At 42.9% G+C, this 15,116-nt stretch overlaps 1 protein-coding gene across 3 annotated transcripts in view; it reads right to left on the bottom strand.

Moving 5' to 3' along the window:
* Ide (insulin degrading enzyme) overlaps positions 1-15,116 on the bottom strand; it is a 103,104-nt gene that overhangs the window by 50,808 nt on the left and 37,180 nt on the right. For all 3 annotated transcript variants that reach the window (XM_052762816.1, XM_052762817.1, XM_052762818.1), the window contains exons 4-7: positions 14,685-14,854; positions 6,098-6,220; positions 2,858-2,970; positions 2,270-2,432 (exon numbers count right to left, since the gene is read on the bottom strand). In XM_052762816.1, coding sequence (XP_052618776.1) covers positions 2,270-2,432; positions 2,858-2,970; positions 6,098-6,220; positions 14,685-14,854 — 569 coding nt within the window. The remainder of the gene's footprint in view (positions 1-2,269; positions 2,433-2,857; positions 2,971-6,097; positions 6,221-14,684; positions 14,855-15,116) is intronic.

Here is a 15,116-nt window from a genome sequence, read left to right as displayed (position 1 = left end):
AAAGACAACAAAGTTAATTGTGTGGCTTTTCTTTTTTAAAAATTCTATTTATTATTATGTGTGCAAGGAGTATGTGTGTGTGTGGTACACACGTGCCAGAATGTAACGTGGAGGTCAGGACACAACCTTGTAGAGACAGTTCTCTGTTTCCACCTCCACATGGGATGCAGGGTCAAACTCAGCTCATCTGGCTTGTGCAGCAAGTGCCTCCCTCCTGTGACAGGACACTATGCCAACCCTGGCTTCTTCCATGACAGGGATTTCTAAAATGTTCGTACTAGAGCTAGGGGTATAGCTCAGTGGCAGAGTGCTTACTTCACCTATATGGAACCTGGGTTTCAATCCTGAACATCATACATGCACACACAGACTTCCTATTTTATTTAACATTTTAAAAATATTTTTTACTTACATGTGTGCATGTGCACACGTGTGAAGTGAGCTGGTGCTCTGATAAAGCCATACCATAAGCACTCTTAACCTCTAAGGTTCTCACCCTTCCTAATGCAGCAGGCGACCCTTTAACACAGTCCCTCATGTTGTGGTGACCCCAACCATGAAACTGTCTTTGTTGCTACGTCACAACTGTAACTTTGCTACTGTTATGAATTGTAATATAAATATCTGTGTTTTCTGATGGTCTCAGGCTGCCCCTGAGAAAGGGTTATTCGACTCCCAGAGGGTCGTGACCCACGGGTGGAGAATCACTGCTCTAAGCCATCTGTTCAGCCCCAACATTAAAAGAATTTAATTTTATTTGTGTATGTGTGGGCACACACATGTGCCACAGTGTACAAGCAGAGGTCAGAGAACAACTTTTGTAAGCTGATTCTCTCATCCCACCATGTGGGTTCCGAGGTGTGGCTTTAGGTCATCAGGCTTGGTAGCAAACACCTTTATTGGCTGAACCATCTCACTGGGCCCTGGTGACAGATAGACAGGCGTGTTGGTTTTCCCATCATTAATTTTTCTTTTCTTTTTCTATTTTCATGTGTGCATGTACATGTAGGGGCCAAGGTTGAAGTGCAATCACCCTAGATCACTCTTCCACCGTATTTATTGAGGTAGCATGCTGCAATCAAACCTAGAGCTCACGGGTAGAACTAGTCTCCCTAGCCAGTTGTTCTGGGGGTCCCCGACTCTGTCTTCTGAAGCTGGAATTACAAACTGACATGTAGGTTCTCGGGAATCTGAACCCCAGTCCTCATGCTTGCATGGCAAGAGCTTTAACCATTGAGCCACACTCCCCTGCCCCCAATTTTTTAACTGCATATTATTTTTCTCTCTCTGTATGCATGTATGTGTGTGTGATGCCATTTGATCTCAGTATGCTTGTGGAGATCAAAAGGGGGCCCGAGAGAATCGGTTTTCTCCTTCTACCTTGTGGGTCTTGGGGACAGAACTTACATGGTCAGGCTTGGCAGCAAGCTATCTCATCAGCCCTGTTTTTTGATATTTCTGAGACAGAATCTAGGTATGTAGTTTAGGCTATCCTGGAACTCTCTGTGTAGCTTAGAATGGCCTTGGACTTGCTGGAATTCAGGTGTACACCACTACTACATCCAAGGAATAGCCATACTATATAGTTGAAGAAATAAAAAGAACCCTGCAGGGAAAAAAATTAGCTCAGAAAACAAATCAACCCCCAATAGCAATTAGACACATGCTTAAATGTATACAGTAGTAAGGACTTTGGAAACCATCTCCTTTCTAAGACCTACACTTTTCTGATCTGATGGATCGAAGCAGGTAAATAAGCAATATGTACACATACTGTTGTGGGGAAAAAAGTCCATCACAGGCTTTTCTTTTGTTTTGAGACAGACTGGTCATGAACTATGTGGCCCAAGCTGGCCTTGAACCAGTGATCTTCCTGCCTCGTCCTCCTGACAGGTGGGATTACAGGGATGTGCCACTACACTCAGCTGGGCTTTTACTCTCTTAACCTCTCCATCATTTAAAGCACAGCCGTGTATACGGCTCAGGGGTAGACCACTTGCCTAGCAGGTACAAAGGTCCGGGTTCAACTCCAACATGCATGATGGCACCTTTTCAAACAGCTCACCTTCACTGACCAATACATACTCAAGGGTAAAACAGCTTTGTGAAAAGGAGCTCCAAACAAAAAGCAAGAGCACACTAACAATGACCACTTTACTGAAATGACCACTTTACCACTTTAGTGTCATCTAAAGCCCTTCCTAGGTGACAATGAGGGACTGAGTAAAGACGGGGTGCCACACTCAGAGCGCTGCCCACAGACTCTTACCCTTTGACTTGAGTTCTGACAGTAGGCTTCCAGGACCTTCATGCCCAATTAGATGACCAAGATAATGACCAGGATTAGACTTGTAGTACTGCTGAAGGTCTGGTATGGGAAACGTCACATACAGATTCCTAATATCCTTAATGGGTACTATTTTATAAAGTTGCTGGAGAGGGAAAAAAAAGGACAAATCACAAAATATTTGCTACATACAACTTCTACAGAGTGAAATACTTACTAATAACAAAGACTACTGATTTTGGTTAATTAGCTGCCAGACTGCAAAGAGGTGACCACAAAGAAATAAATGGATAGGGTGGTTCTCTTGCAGTGCAATTTTATTATATGGGCTAAGTGATCCGGGCTTGGTGCCCTAGATCCTGAGACAGCTCTGGATACTTGCCTTCTGGCACTGACAACATTTTTAATAGCCTGCCAAGGTCACAGCTACACAAAATACTCTTAGCGTACAAAGATCAAAACATATTGGTGCGTTTTTATTGATATATGTTCCTAACACACATAAAATTGATTTGATTGCCATGACAATTACATTCACAAATGAACAATAGCAGAATTGTGAGCACATACTTTAAGATGTTCTTCTTGGAAAGGGTGCTCAGGAAATTCAGGCAAAGGGACATTTTTATTCTCGACTTCAGAAAATAGCTTCACCACCAGATTAGTTAGGTCATCTAAAGATTCTACAAGAAACAGAGAAAACGGAATTTAACCAAGCAGAACTTGAAGCACAGACAAGATTTCAGGCCTTAGCACCTCTGAAATGTCTTCTAGTTTAAAAGAAAATCCTAGAAAAATAAAGTAGAAAGCCCTGTATCTCATAAAGACGAAGCAGTCAGGGCCTATCCCCTCCACTGCATCGAAAGCTTCTGTGCACCACGGAGAGCTGTGACTCACCCCCAGCCACTTCCGCTGTGTAGACTGCAAATATCCAGACATTCTTCGTAATAATTACCTTGCACATATATTATTCATATATATTACCTTGCAACAAATTCAAAACAAATATCAAAGACAACAGAACACTTAGCTGTGCTCCTGGCTGGCTTGGAATTTACTATGTAGACCAGGCTGGCCTGGAATTCACAGAGATCCACCTGCCTCTGCCTCCCAAGTACTGGGACTAAAAGTATACACCACCACAACCAACTACTTAGCTGTATTTAGGAAAATGTGCACAATCAGACAAAAGGCAGACAAGGGATTGATCGAGAATGGATGGAATACATTTGATGCAAGAGCTGTCAGATGGTCAGGCATGGAGGCACACACCTATCACCCCGAATGGAGACCAACTTTGGAGGTTTTTGAGTCTGGGCTACTTATTTTAAGTGCTGGAAGGAAAAAAAAAATGTCAGAGGACATTTTTATGCACTGATGGAACATAAAATTTGAGGCATGGTGGGCTGCCAAGGGTTTTGTCAACATCAAGTAATAATGTCGGTGAAGTTCTTCAAACAAGGTTCTAGGAGATATGCTACAACTCTCTGTATTTCTACCCTTAAAGCATAAAACCACAATAAATGTTTTTTAAACATTTACTTATTTTATGAGTGTTTTGTCTTCCTGTATGTATGTGCACCATATGCATGCCTGAGGCCTGTGGAAGTCAGTGGAGCGTGTCAAGATCCCTGGAACTGGAGCTATAGATGACTGTGAGCCATCTGCGTGATTGTTAGGAACCGAACTCAGGTTCCCTGCAAGAGAAGCCAGCACCCAGCCATCTCCCCAGCACCCACAATGCAACTTTTTAAAGGTAAGGCATCTGAATAATACTGCACAGTCTGGCTTTCCCGCTAAGCTGAGAGCACCGGAGCCCAGGGAACCGCGCCTCCTAAATCTGTGACATCAGGGCTTGGTAACTTGAGCATCTATCCTGGATCAGCACTTATTTGCCAAATGTTTGGACAGTTGGTGTTGCTACGACTAGAACCACTGTGCTGCCAAAGTTAAAACAATGATTAGTATTTATCCAACAAATACTGACAGAAACCATACATTTTTACCTGCGATACAACATAGCAACTAGACAGAGACCCTTCCACACGGCTAGTCTTCCTCTCGTCCCCAAACAAAAAGGGAATCATCTAATAATCCCGTAAAAGATGGTATGTGTTCCTCACGTCTCCCTCAGAACCCTCAACCCTACAGAGCTCAGGCTGGAAGTGACGGGTACTGACCAAGAAGATGAAACAGCTGATTTTTTTTTTTTAGATCCTTACTCTATCACTTCTGTTAAATCAAAAACACTGAGGGCAGAGTTCAAGTTTAATCAACTAGTGCCATTAGCTGTTGGGGGATATTCAATCACACTATGAACCCAGAGTTTGCATTTACATTAATAAAATAAAATTAATCTTGGGTCAAGAGGCTGAGTTAGCAACTAATTGACAAAAAATAATCATAGAGCCTCAGAGGGCATCCAGGAGAGAGAGAGACACAGTACAAAGTAGTAGGGTGGGGTTTGGAGTAGCGCAGCTTTTTCTGGTTTAGCTAAGTGGAAGCATGGGCCTTTCGGAGATGCCAGTGAGGAGAGAAGGTTAGCTAATGTGTCCCAGCCTCTCTGCACTAGCAGGTTTTCACCCCAGCCTTTGAATCTTGAGTCTTATTCATAAATAGAATGAGAGAGATTTAGTTAAAGCTCCCTTTAGAGGCAGTGGCAGAGCCAGTACCTGCGGGAATAGGATTCCCATCAGGCTTCAGCCTGAGCGGCCTGGCCGCTGCTAGAGAAGCAGGCAGGTAACTGCAGAATCGAAATTGCTGGCTGAGATAACAGTAGATTAAGGTGCAGCCACTGTGTTGCCAAAGTTAAAACAATGATTAGTATTTATCCAACAAATACTGACAGAAACCATACATTTTTACCTGCGATACAACATAGCTTCTAGGTACTCATTTTCCAGGCCTGGGTTCTACATATCCAGTAATACTGAATATTCTAGGCCTATATATCTTTAGTAAGCAGTATGATAAAGTTTTTTTTCTTTAAAGTTACATTTATTTACCTGTGTGCACACACACAGAGGTCAGAAGACAACCTCTCAGGCCCCATTTCACAAATGTGAAGTCAGATGTTTAGAAAAGCTTTCACAGCCACAGAGCTAAGTAGGCAGTGGTATATTTGACCTTCAAAGTCAGGCTATTGAACTCTACAGAGTATGCATTCTAACTGCTACACCACTTTTAGTATTCTGTTTTTCCATTTTTGTCTGGTATCCAACCCAGATATAACTATTTCAATTCTGGGCCAGGATTATAATCCCAATGCTTGGGAGGCAGGAATAGGAGGACTACCACAAATTCAAAGCCAGCCTGGTCTACACAGTGAGACCCTGCCTCAAATAACCATAAAAATAAATAGCCCCTCAGAAAGACTAGGGCAGCTGAAAGTCCCATTTACCACCAGCAATCCAGAACAGCAGCCACATCCAAATCCAGCACTACTTAAAGCAAAGCAAAAACAGAACACAACAGTCTGACAGAGAAACAACATTATCACTAATTTCCACCTTAAAAATAAACTTTTGCTTACAGATACTTCCTCCCATCTACTGTCTCTACGTTTTCCTTTCATTTGCAGATATTTGTAAGATCAAATCTGTCGCTCTTCTACCATGCATCCCTTCCTTGTTATAGTTAGAGAACCTCCCAGTAATCCACGTTCTTCAGGTCTTCATTCTCTTCGGAAGACAGCGGGCTTAAGTAAACTTCTCCTACACTTCACACCCTTCTAATACTTTGTAAAGTCAAAATGGACAAAAAAACAAAAACCACTCCACTAACTGTCTGAATTTTGTTAAGAGTTCTTACCTCGACCTAAAACACAAATAGCCATCAGATTGGACGAATAATACGTAGAATGGAATTTCAGGAGTTCTTGCCTTACATCGATGCCTTCTTGGTTAGGTCGAGTCTCTAGAGTGTATTTGTTTCCTAAAAAATAGATGAAAGGTATTTCTTAGAAAGGGCAAAATTTGGGCACTTTATAGTTTCATTATTACTGACACTTGAGAAACTATAAAATGAATGTAAGAAACTAACACACACTATGTTTGAACATATAGTGAATAAACAGGGCAGAGCAATACAAGAAAAATAGAGCATTAATTTTATTTGCTTGTTTGTTTGAGGCAGGGTCTCTTGTATCCCAGGCTCATTTGATACATAGGCCAAGCCGGCTTTGCACTCAGAGGTCTGCCTACCTTTGCCTGAGTGCTGGGTCACAACCACATCTGGCTAACTAGTCATATTTTCTTCTTTTTTTTTTTTTTTTTGGTTTTTCGAGACAAGGTTTCTCCGTGTAGCTTTGCGCCTTTCCTGGATCTCGCTCTGTAGACCAGGCTGGCCTCGAACTCACAGAGATCCGCCTGCCTCTGCCTCCCGAGTGCTGGGATTAAAGGCGTGCGCCACCACCACCCGGCTCTGATATTTTCAACTGGAGTTTTCCATAAGGAACTGAAAGTGCTGTATGAAAGCTGTGCTTCTTTGGCTAGGCATGGTGGCACATGCCTATAATCCTAACAGTTAGATGGCTCAGGCAGGAGGATTGCAGCCCCAGGTCAGCCTGAGTTAAACAGTTTGTCTCAAACGACAGCAAACAAATGAAAAACTTGTTCAAATCTTCAGGAGACAGGCATTGTGACATTTTTAGACAAAACGAGACCCACTGGCTTCCACTCTCACTTGCTTTAGTTTTCAATTCCCCATGCATCCTACAATTAATTGGACAGACTCACTGGGGGATCTTTTCGGAACTTACCAAGTTACTTGTGGAAAGGAAAGAACAAGTTTACTATTTTGAGAAGAAGCATTAAATTTGTGGTGTGAATTCTCATGGGTTTCATCTAAATTGGGAAAAATAGGATGCGGTGTTATTTTTATAGCTCTCAAGTGATGTACATGGTATGCTGGTGTAAGCTCTCTTATGAGAATTAGGGTGAAACTGCATGTCAAAATCAGTGGTGTTCTGTAATAAAGACCTTGTATATTAGGGACCTGTGTACAGTGAAGTGTGGGAAGGAATCCTGGCTTATGCATATATCACACAAAAAGATGCATGTATTCCAAATGGGAAAACATAAACACTATAGCTAGAAAAGTAGAGAAGAAAGCTCAATAAATGTCCTGATGACCGTTTCCCACCCAAAACCCCACAGGTAGAGAACAATGTGAATACAGCTGAGCTAACAATCAACAGTTCACTCTGCAGACACACACTGTCCTAAATTAGTGCTAATTCAGCTGGGTCATTTGTACCAAATTAAAATGCTGCTACTCAGATCATGAATCCGACCTAGCTCTGACAATATTAAAGCAAGCCCTAGCTCTGAACCAAGGACATTAGGATGCTGACTGTGACCCTTTCACCCTAGGTCTGCTGGGTGAAATCCTACCTTGTCTAGCATTTGGGACATTCAGGAATTCTTGTCCTGATGCCATCAGGTGAAAATTAAGTAACTTTGAAAAGGCCTCCAAACATCTCAAAGGGGTCATGGATTTTATCTGTAAACTGGGTGACATGGAGACAAGCCCGGTGGTCAAGGGCAGGACCGATCCCGGACCCCTTCACTCCCCACTGTGAGACAGACAGCTTAAGCAACAGGATAAGGAGGCTGGGGAGGTAGCTCAGCAGTGGAAAATGCTTGTCTAGCATGTGCACAGCACATCCTCAACACCACAAGGAAAAGAATGTGATATGTATGTGAAGAGGGTTTTGAAAATTATAAAGTCCATTAAATGCACTTGTATTTTCATTATAACAATCATTTTAAGTTGTACTTAATACAAAAAGTGTACAAACTTGGTGCTAATGTACTGTATATTTTCATTGTAACAACTATTTGTATTTAAGACAAAAAAAAGCTTATAAACAGTATTAGTAATCCAAATTCTAATTTTTCAAGAAACTAAAATTGACTTCCCCATATATTTTGAGGCCAGGGATGCATTTCTTCTACTGTGAGAAGAAGTCAGCATGATGTTTTAGATATCTCTTAGAAGCTATAGGTATCTCGGGGCTGGAGAAATGGCTTAGCGGTTAAGAGACTGACTGCTCTTCCAGAGGACTTGGGCTCAATCCCCAGCACCCACATGGCAGCTCACAACTGTCTGTAACTCCAGTCCTAGAAAATGTGACACCCTCTACTGGCCTCTGTGGGCACCAAGCACACATGTGGTACACAGATATACATGCAAGTAAAATACCTATACACATAAAGATAAGTAAATAGAAATCAGTAATATTAAAAAAAAAAAACTATAGGTATCTCCACGTATGTGTGTAATAGTAAAGGTGCTACTACATGACCGACAGCACAGCCATGTCCTCCGTGCTCTGAAGACCCAGGGTTTAGAACATTATGCTCATGCTAACATCAGCTGCCGTTAGTTGGAACAGTATAGACTTTTTAAAGCCCTTTCTTGGGGGCTGGAGAGATGGTTCAGAGGACCTGGGTTCAGCTCCCAGACCCAAACTCCAGTTTCATGGGATCTCACACCCTTTTCTGATCTTTGCATCTGGCACACATGTGGTGTACGTACACACATGCAGATAAAACACTTATACACATTAAATAATAAATAAAGTAAAAAAAAATTATAAATCTTTTCTTCTTGGTATTCTAAAAATACTGGAAGATACTACAGTTGTTTTTATGCATATGAATTTTCCTAGAAAATATAACCAAGTATAAGACATGTGTTCTAAAAAGCAGACTTTAGGAGACCCTCCTAAGCGCTATCACAAAATACCTTACACTTGATTGATTCGTCTCTTGTTTTAGTAAACTTTCTAGCTTTCCATAACTATACAGCCCCAAAAGAAACGTGGGAGTAAAGAGTGTAACTCAATGGTGGATGACTCGTTGAGCAGGCATGGGCTGAGTTCTATACCAGCATCATACAAACAAAGGAATAATAAATAAATAAGAATGCTTTTTTAAAGCAGGGCTGTGGTGGCACACACCTTTAATCCCAGCACTCAGGAGGCAAAGGCAGGGGATCTCTGAGTTCAAGGCCAGCCTAGTCTATACAGCAAGTTCCAGGACAGCCAGGACTACATAGAGAAACCCTTTCTCGAAGAGCCTCCCCACCCCACCCCCACCCCCGAAAAGGATGGAAGGAAGAATGGCTTTTTTACAGAAATAAATGCCCTTGAGTAGTTTAGGTCTGATGGCCTCACTGTTCCCTCCCAGTGTAGCAAACCGTAATTTTACTTTGCTTCTGAATAAAATGTTCAACTACTTTGGGGGAAAAAAAGGAAGGAGGCAAAGGGGCCCAAGAACACAAGGCCCATGGAAAAGCTCAGAGAGTAGAAACAATTAAGTCAGTTCAAATAGATCCAATATTTCTACATCCACAAATGGACTGTGATACTCAAAAATAAATGAGTCATCTCCGAAGGATGGCAGGGAACCGACACACTACTTTGAAAACTGGCAAACGAACAGAATGAACGGAGCAGTTACCCTGCTTTTTGTGCAATCACTGTGCCACTGGCCCACCAAACAGTAGAAAGGGGTTTTTCTACTCACTGTCTCTACACGCTAATGAACAGAGAATGAGTAATAGAATGAAGGGAATCAGAATCGGGGAGGGAAGGCACTGAGGATCATTACTTACTATTTCACAGAGAGACAAACACCGCATGCCCAACGAAAGAACATCACATCTATTACAAAGGTGTCATGTCAGAAAGTCAAGGGCAAGAAGCCACCACCAGCCCAGAGTGAGCTCTGCTCGCCTGATTGGCCCAGGTGGCAGGAGCTGATGCTGTGTCTGCTTTAGGCTGCAGATCACCGCTGGTACAGCACTGAGTATGTCCACTGAACTTGGTGAAGAACTCAGATAAAGCACTGAGTGACCACTGAAGCAAAGATCTAGTCCTATGCATTATACATATTCCATCCACCACATCAGCAGTACCCTACCTTTGTTTGTTTGTGATAGGGTACCATGTGACCCAGGCTGGCCTTAGACTCACTATATAGCTGAGGATAACCTTGAACTCCTGATCCTCTAGCCTCCATCTCCCAAATACAGCAATTACAGGGTACACCATCACACACCACCATGTTTTTATAAATGGTTCTCAGAATACTGTTTCCTTGTTACCAGCCTGCATTGATAGGATACTTTATTCTAAGCGGCTTTTGGAAGGTGGCTTTGACCCAGATATCTGTGACAGCAGGGACCGGACAGACCTTCAGCTCACAGCAGCCCGAGGGAATGTGGGCATCGGCCAGCCAGTGTAGAAATCTGGTACTGGTGTATCTGCTGGCCACAGCTCCTCACTCTGTGGACACTGGTGGACTCAAAACTGATATCTGTAGTCATGAAGGTGCTGCCTCTTTAGTTGTGCCAAAACGCAGAATAAAAATATCATTTAACTGCTGGGCTCTCCACGTGGACAGAAGGTACAGGACCTATCAGGAAGCCTCTCATTGGAGGCCCTGTAGCCTGCTCAGGATCAAAGTGCATGGAAAGCCTTTCTCCTCCATCCCAACCTACAGCGAGTGAAGAAGGATCCTCAGAGGGCCTGGGTTCCTGGGGAGTCTTGCTCTCTGTCATTGCTACGCTGCTTCTAGGCATGACCTACTATGCGAATAAAATACAGCCTGAACTGGTACATTAAAGGAACACAGGGGAAATGAGACAAATACTTGTTCCTGGCTACTCATAATTTTTCTCAGCATGGGGCGGTAAGGGCTGTACATTTTCTTTTTGCATGTTTACTAGCTTTGACCCTTTCAGAAGAACATTTTGTTCATTTCAACTTTCTGCTACAGTCAAGTATACTACATTTGAGTGTCACCTCTGACTGGACTGGACTTCTATAGAAAACCTACTCAGCTTTAGTCAACCAAACGGGGTAAGGAGGCTGGATGTGGTAGCACACACCCTTAATCCCAGCACTCAGGAACAGAGGCAGGACGATCTCTTAATTTCAGGCCAGCCTGGTCTATGGAGCAACAGAGTGAGATCAGGTTTCAAAAGTAAACTAAAGTAGGAAAGACTAGAACAGAAGTTAAGGCAAAGGCTTAGGAAGGCCTTGTATATACCTGACCCTGACATAGGACCAGGAATTAACATCTGCGCAATACACACTGGCATCATAACCTTTATGAATGGTCACATTATAGAAGTAGAAATCTGATCCTCAGACCATATTGCAGCTTTCAGCAGTGTGACTGAAGGCCTCCTCTGTTAATGATTCTGCAATGTATAAACCATGTTCTTGGATTATTATAAAAGACCACGATGATTAAGCTGTTCATTGACTGAAACCCAAAAATCCTAGTGGTAGAGCGACTGGTTTTGATTTGTAGCACAAAGGCATTTAAGCCACTGCTAACTGGATTGCTGCCAGAACTAGAAATCACAGAGTAGAACTAGTGTGCCCATGATTAGGAATCAGAGGAGAAGCAGCATCTGTGACTGATACTCTCCACTTTGTATATATCTGCCATTGAAGCTTTCTTCTCTCACTGGTTTTATCCTATATAAAGAGCTGTTATAAAAATCCTACCTATAGGCCAGGCTATGGTGGCACATGCCTTTAATCCCAGCACTTGGGAGGCAGAGGCAGGCGGATCTCTGTAAGTTCGAGGCCAGCCTGGTTTACAGAGTGAGTTCCAGGGCAGCTAGGGCTGTTACAGAAAATCCATGTCTCAAAAACAAACAAACAAAAAGATTCTACCTATTTGTGTAGTTAATTAAAAACAAAATTGACGATGCTTGGTCCAAGTACAGCAAAGTGACAGCTCGTTTGATTTATGTGTTTTATTGAGTATACATTGTGTGGATGTGCATATGGTCAGAGGACAACCTGCAGGAAGCTACCTCTCTTCTTCTACCGTGTGGTCCCAGGGATCAAACTCAGGTCAGGCTTGGCAGGAAGTGCCTTGACAGGCTAAACCATCTTGCTGGTCCAAAAGTTGGTTTGAGAATGGAATACACTAGAACTCCAGTTCAAACTATATTCAGAATGAAAACTCTGGAACTAGTTTTACATTTCTTTGTAAATCTAATTAGATTTGGGGGCTTGAAGAAACGGCTCAGCAGTTAAGAATGTATACAGCTCTTGCAGAGAACCCAAGTTCCGTTTCTAACACCCACACCAGGTGACTCACAACCGCCTAATAATTCTAGCTCCATAGACCTGACACCCTCTTCTGGCTTCCACAAACACTCACACAAACACAGCATACATAGGACACACAGATATACACAAAAATGATGATCAAAATGATCCATTTACATAAATATGTTATATTTAAAATCAATTATTCCACCCGTCATTGTGGCACACACCTTTAATCCCAACTTTTGGGAGGCAGAGGCAAGTGGATCTCTGTGAGTTCTAGGCTAGCTTGGTCTACATTGTGAGTTCTAGGAGAGCTAGGACTATGTAGAGAAACTCTGTGTCAAAAAACAAATAGCCTGATCCAATTGTGGGCAAAGGAAGCCAGATGTAGTGGTGCATACCTGTAACCAGAGCTCAGCCTGGACTGCATGAATGGGATCGCAACAGTGAGTCTGAGGCCAGCGTGGGCCACATGAATAACACGCACAACTGTCACCACAGCCCTCAGGGGACTGAGGAAGAAAATGGTGACTTTAAGGCATGGACTACACAGGAGACCTTGTCTCAAAACACCAAACAAAAAATAAGCCAATAACTAAGTAAAATGCTCTACTTAAAGAAAAATGCTTGTTAACACAGCATTCAATAAAAACCAGCAAGGTGGAAAGAGATGATGATCTTGGAAATCGTGCCTGATCTGACTCCTGGGAAATCTTGAGTTTGCCTTGCCTCCATTCCCACCTGTTGACCCTGCTAGTGTAGACAATACCCTTTACATTCTGAGAAATAAAAAAATAACTTGACAAGTGACTGACAAAGTAAACATGGCCCCATTTATAACCTTGGAACTTGTTACACAAAATTACCTAACAATTTAGCATACAGACAATTAAAGTGTCACCCACAGCAGAAACACGGCCCCACCCAAGAGTCCTCCCACTTGCTTCTGGTCCACCGATGTGTCAAGCAGGGCCACCCACTCTTTCCCTTCCTCTTTTATTTCCTTCCCAAGTGACTACACCCAGTTGCTCTTGGTGTCTCTGGGGTTACAACAGGACGAACAGGTCATGGAGAACAAGCACAACTGCATTTTCTCCTTTCCCATTCCAAGACTGCTTGTGAAAATCCTCAACTGCTCCCACTTCAATCAAATCCCAAAACCAAACATGGAAGAACAGGGGTTTCCAATTTATTAAAACCTATAGAACTAAAACCAAAGGTATGTATAGAAAAAAGAAAAAGGAAAAGCCACGTAGACATCAAGCAGGGATTCAGATTTAAAAAGAAATAATGTGGTGGTCAGGTCTGTAATCCTAGCACTGGAAAATCAAGAGTTCAAGATCACCCATCCTCCTCCACAGAGTGTGATAAAGCCTGCCTGAGATACAAAAGACTCTGTCTAAAGGAAGGAGAGAGAAAAAGAGAAGGAAAGAACAGAAGGAAAGAGGGAGGGAGGGAGGGAGGGAGGGAGGGAGGGAGAGAAAAGAGGGAGGGAGAGGGAGGGAGAAAAGAAAGAGGGAGAGGGGAGGGAGGGAGGAGAGGAGGAGGGAGGGAGGGAAGGGAGGGAGGGAGGGAGATAGATGTCTATAAGAGTACAATTAGGAAGCCACTGTTGCCTACCTTTCTAACTAACTTCTACAAACACCTAATCTATAGTTATGTCAATTTCTCTATTATATGCTATTATGTGTCTAGGAAATAGTATCTAAACTTAAAGAAATTAATCTAGAAAATAAACATAAATGTATAAGTATACTAAATAATATATTACCATCGTTTCATAGTTTAATTAAGGCTTTTTTTTTTTTTTTTTTTTTGGTTTTTCGAGACAGGGTTTCTCTGTGTAGCTTTGCGCCTCTCCTGGAACTTACTTGGTAGCCCAGGATGGCCTCGAACTCACAGAGATCCGCCTGGCTCTGCCTCCCGAGTGCTGGGATTAAAGGTGTGCGCCACCACTGCCCGGCTAAGTAAAGCATTTTTAAAAGCAGTCACCTCGCTGGGTGATTGCTTGTAATTCTGGCAGCAGGAGAGCTAAAGCAGGATTTTAAGTTTGAGGCTAGCTTGGGCTACAGAGCAAGACTCAGTTTCAAAGACACAAAAGAGGTGTAGCTTCGTTTGGAATGTTTGCCTAGCATGCTCGAAGCCCTAGCTGGTAACCACACACAGCTCTTAACTGTTCCACTCCTGAAATATGTGGACTCCTACTTGAATGGGACTCAAAATGAAATGAGAAGTTATGCAAACGCTGTGCAGGGACCCAGGAGAGTCAGTGAGACCCAGGCGCACAGCAGCTGACGCAGGACGCTGACAAACCTGTTCCAAATTTGCTGAAGGGGTGCTTGGGATTCCCGGTAGCCTTTTCCAGCTGGAAGAGTCTCCAGGCGTCGTTCATCACGTTCTTCTCGTGCTCCGAATCGACTGCATTCACCTCTCTGTCTTTACAGCTCGCATCGAACAGCGGGCACAGGAAAAACTGGGCAAACCTAAGAACATCAGGCAGAGTTCCCAACTTGAGAGCTATGATTTTAAAAGAACAGCTTTTAAAATATTTTTGAAACTGTTAGTTAATATGAATTACATAAGACCAGAAAAAATTGGGGTTGGGGACACAGCTCAGTGACAGAATGCTTGCTTAGAATGCACAAGCCCCAGGAAAAAAATATAGGGCCAAGCTTGGTGGTGCATACCTTTAACCCCAGCACTCGGGAGGCAGAGGCAGGAGGATCTCTGAGTCCCAGGCCAGCC

The sequence above is a fragment of the Peromyscus californicus genome, unplaced genomic scaffold (assembly GCF_007827085.1).
Source record: "Peromyscus californicus insignis strain IS unplaced genomic scaffold, ASM782708v3 Scaffold_4__1_contigs__length_199733344, whole genome shotgun sequence".
Classification (NCBI taxonomy): Eukaryota; Metazoa; Chordata; class Mammalia; order Rodentia; family Cricetidae; genus Peromyscus; species Peromyscus californicus.
The sequence above is the reverse complement of the archived record's forward strand: the minus strand, read 5'-3'. Positions and strand labels throughout refer to the sequence as shown.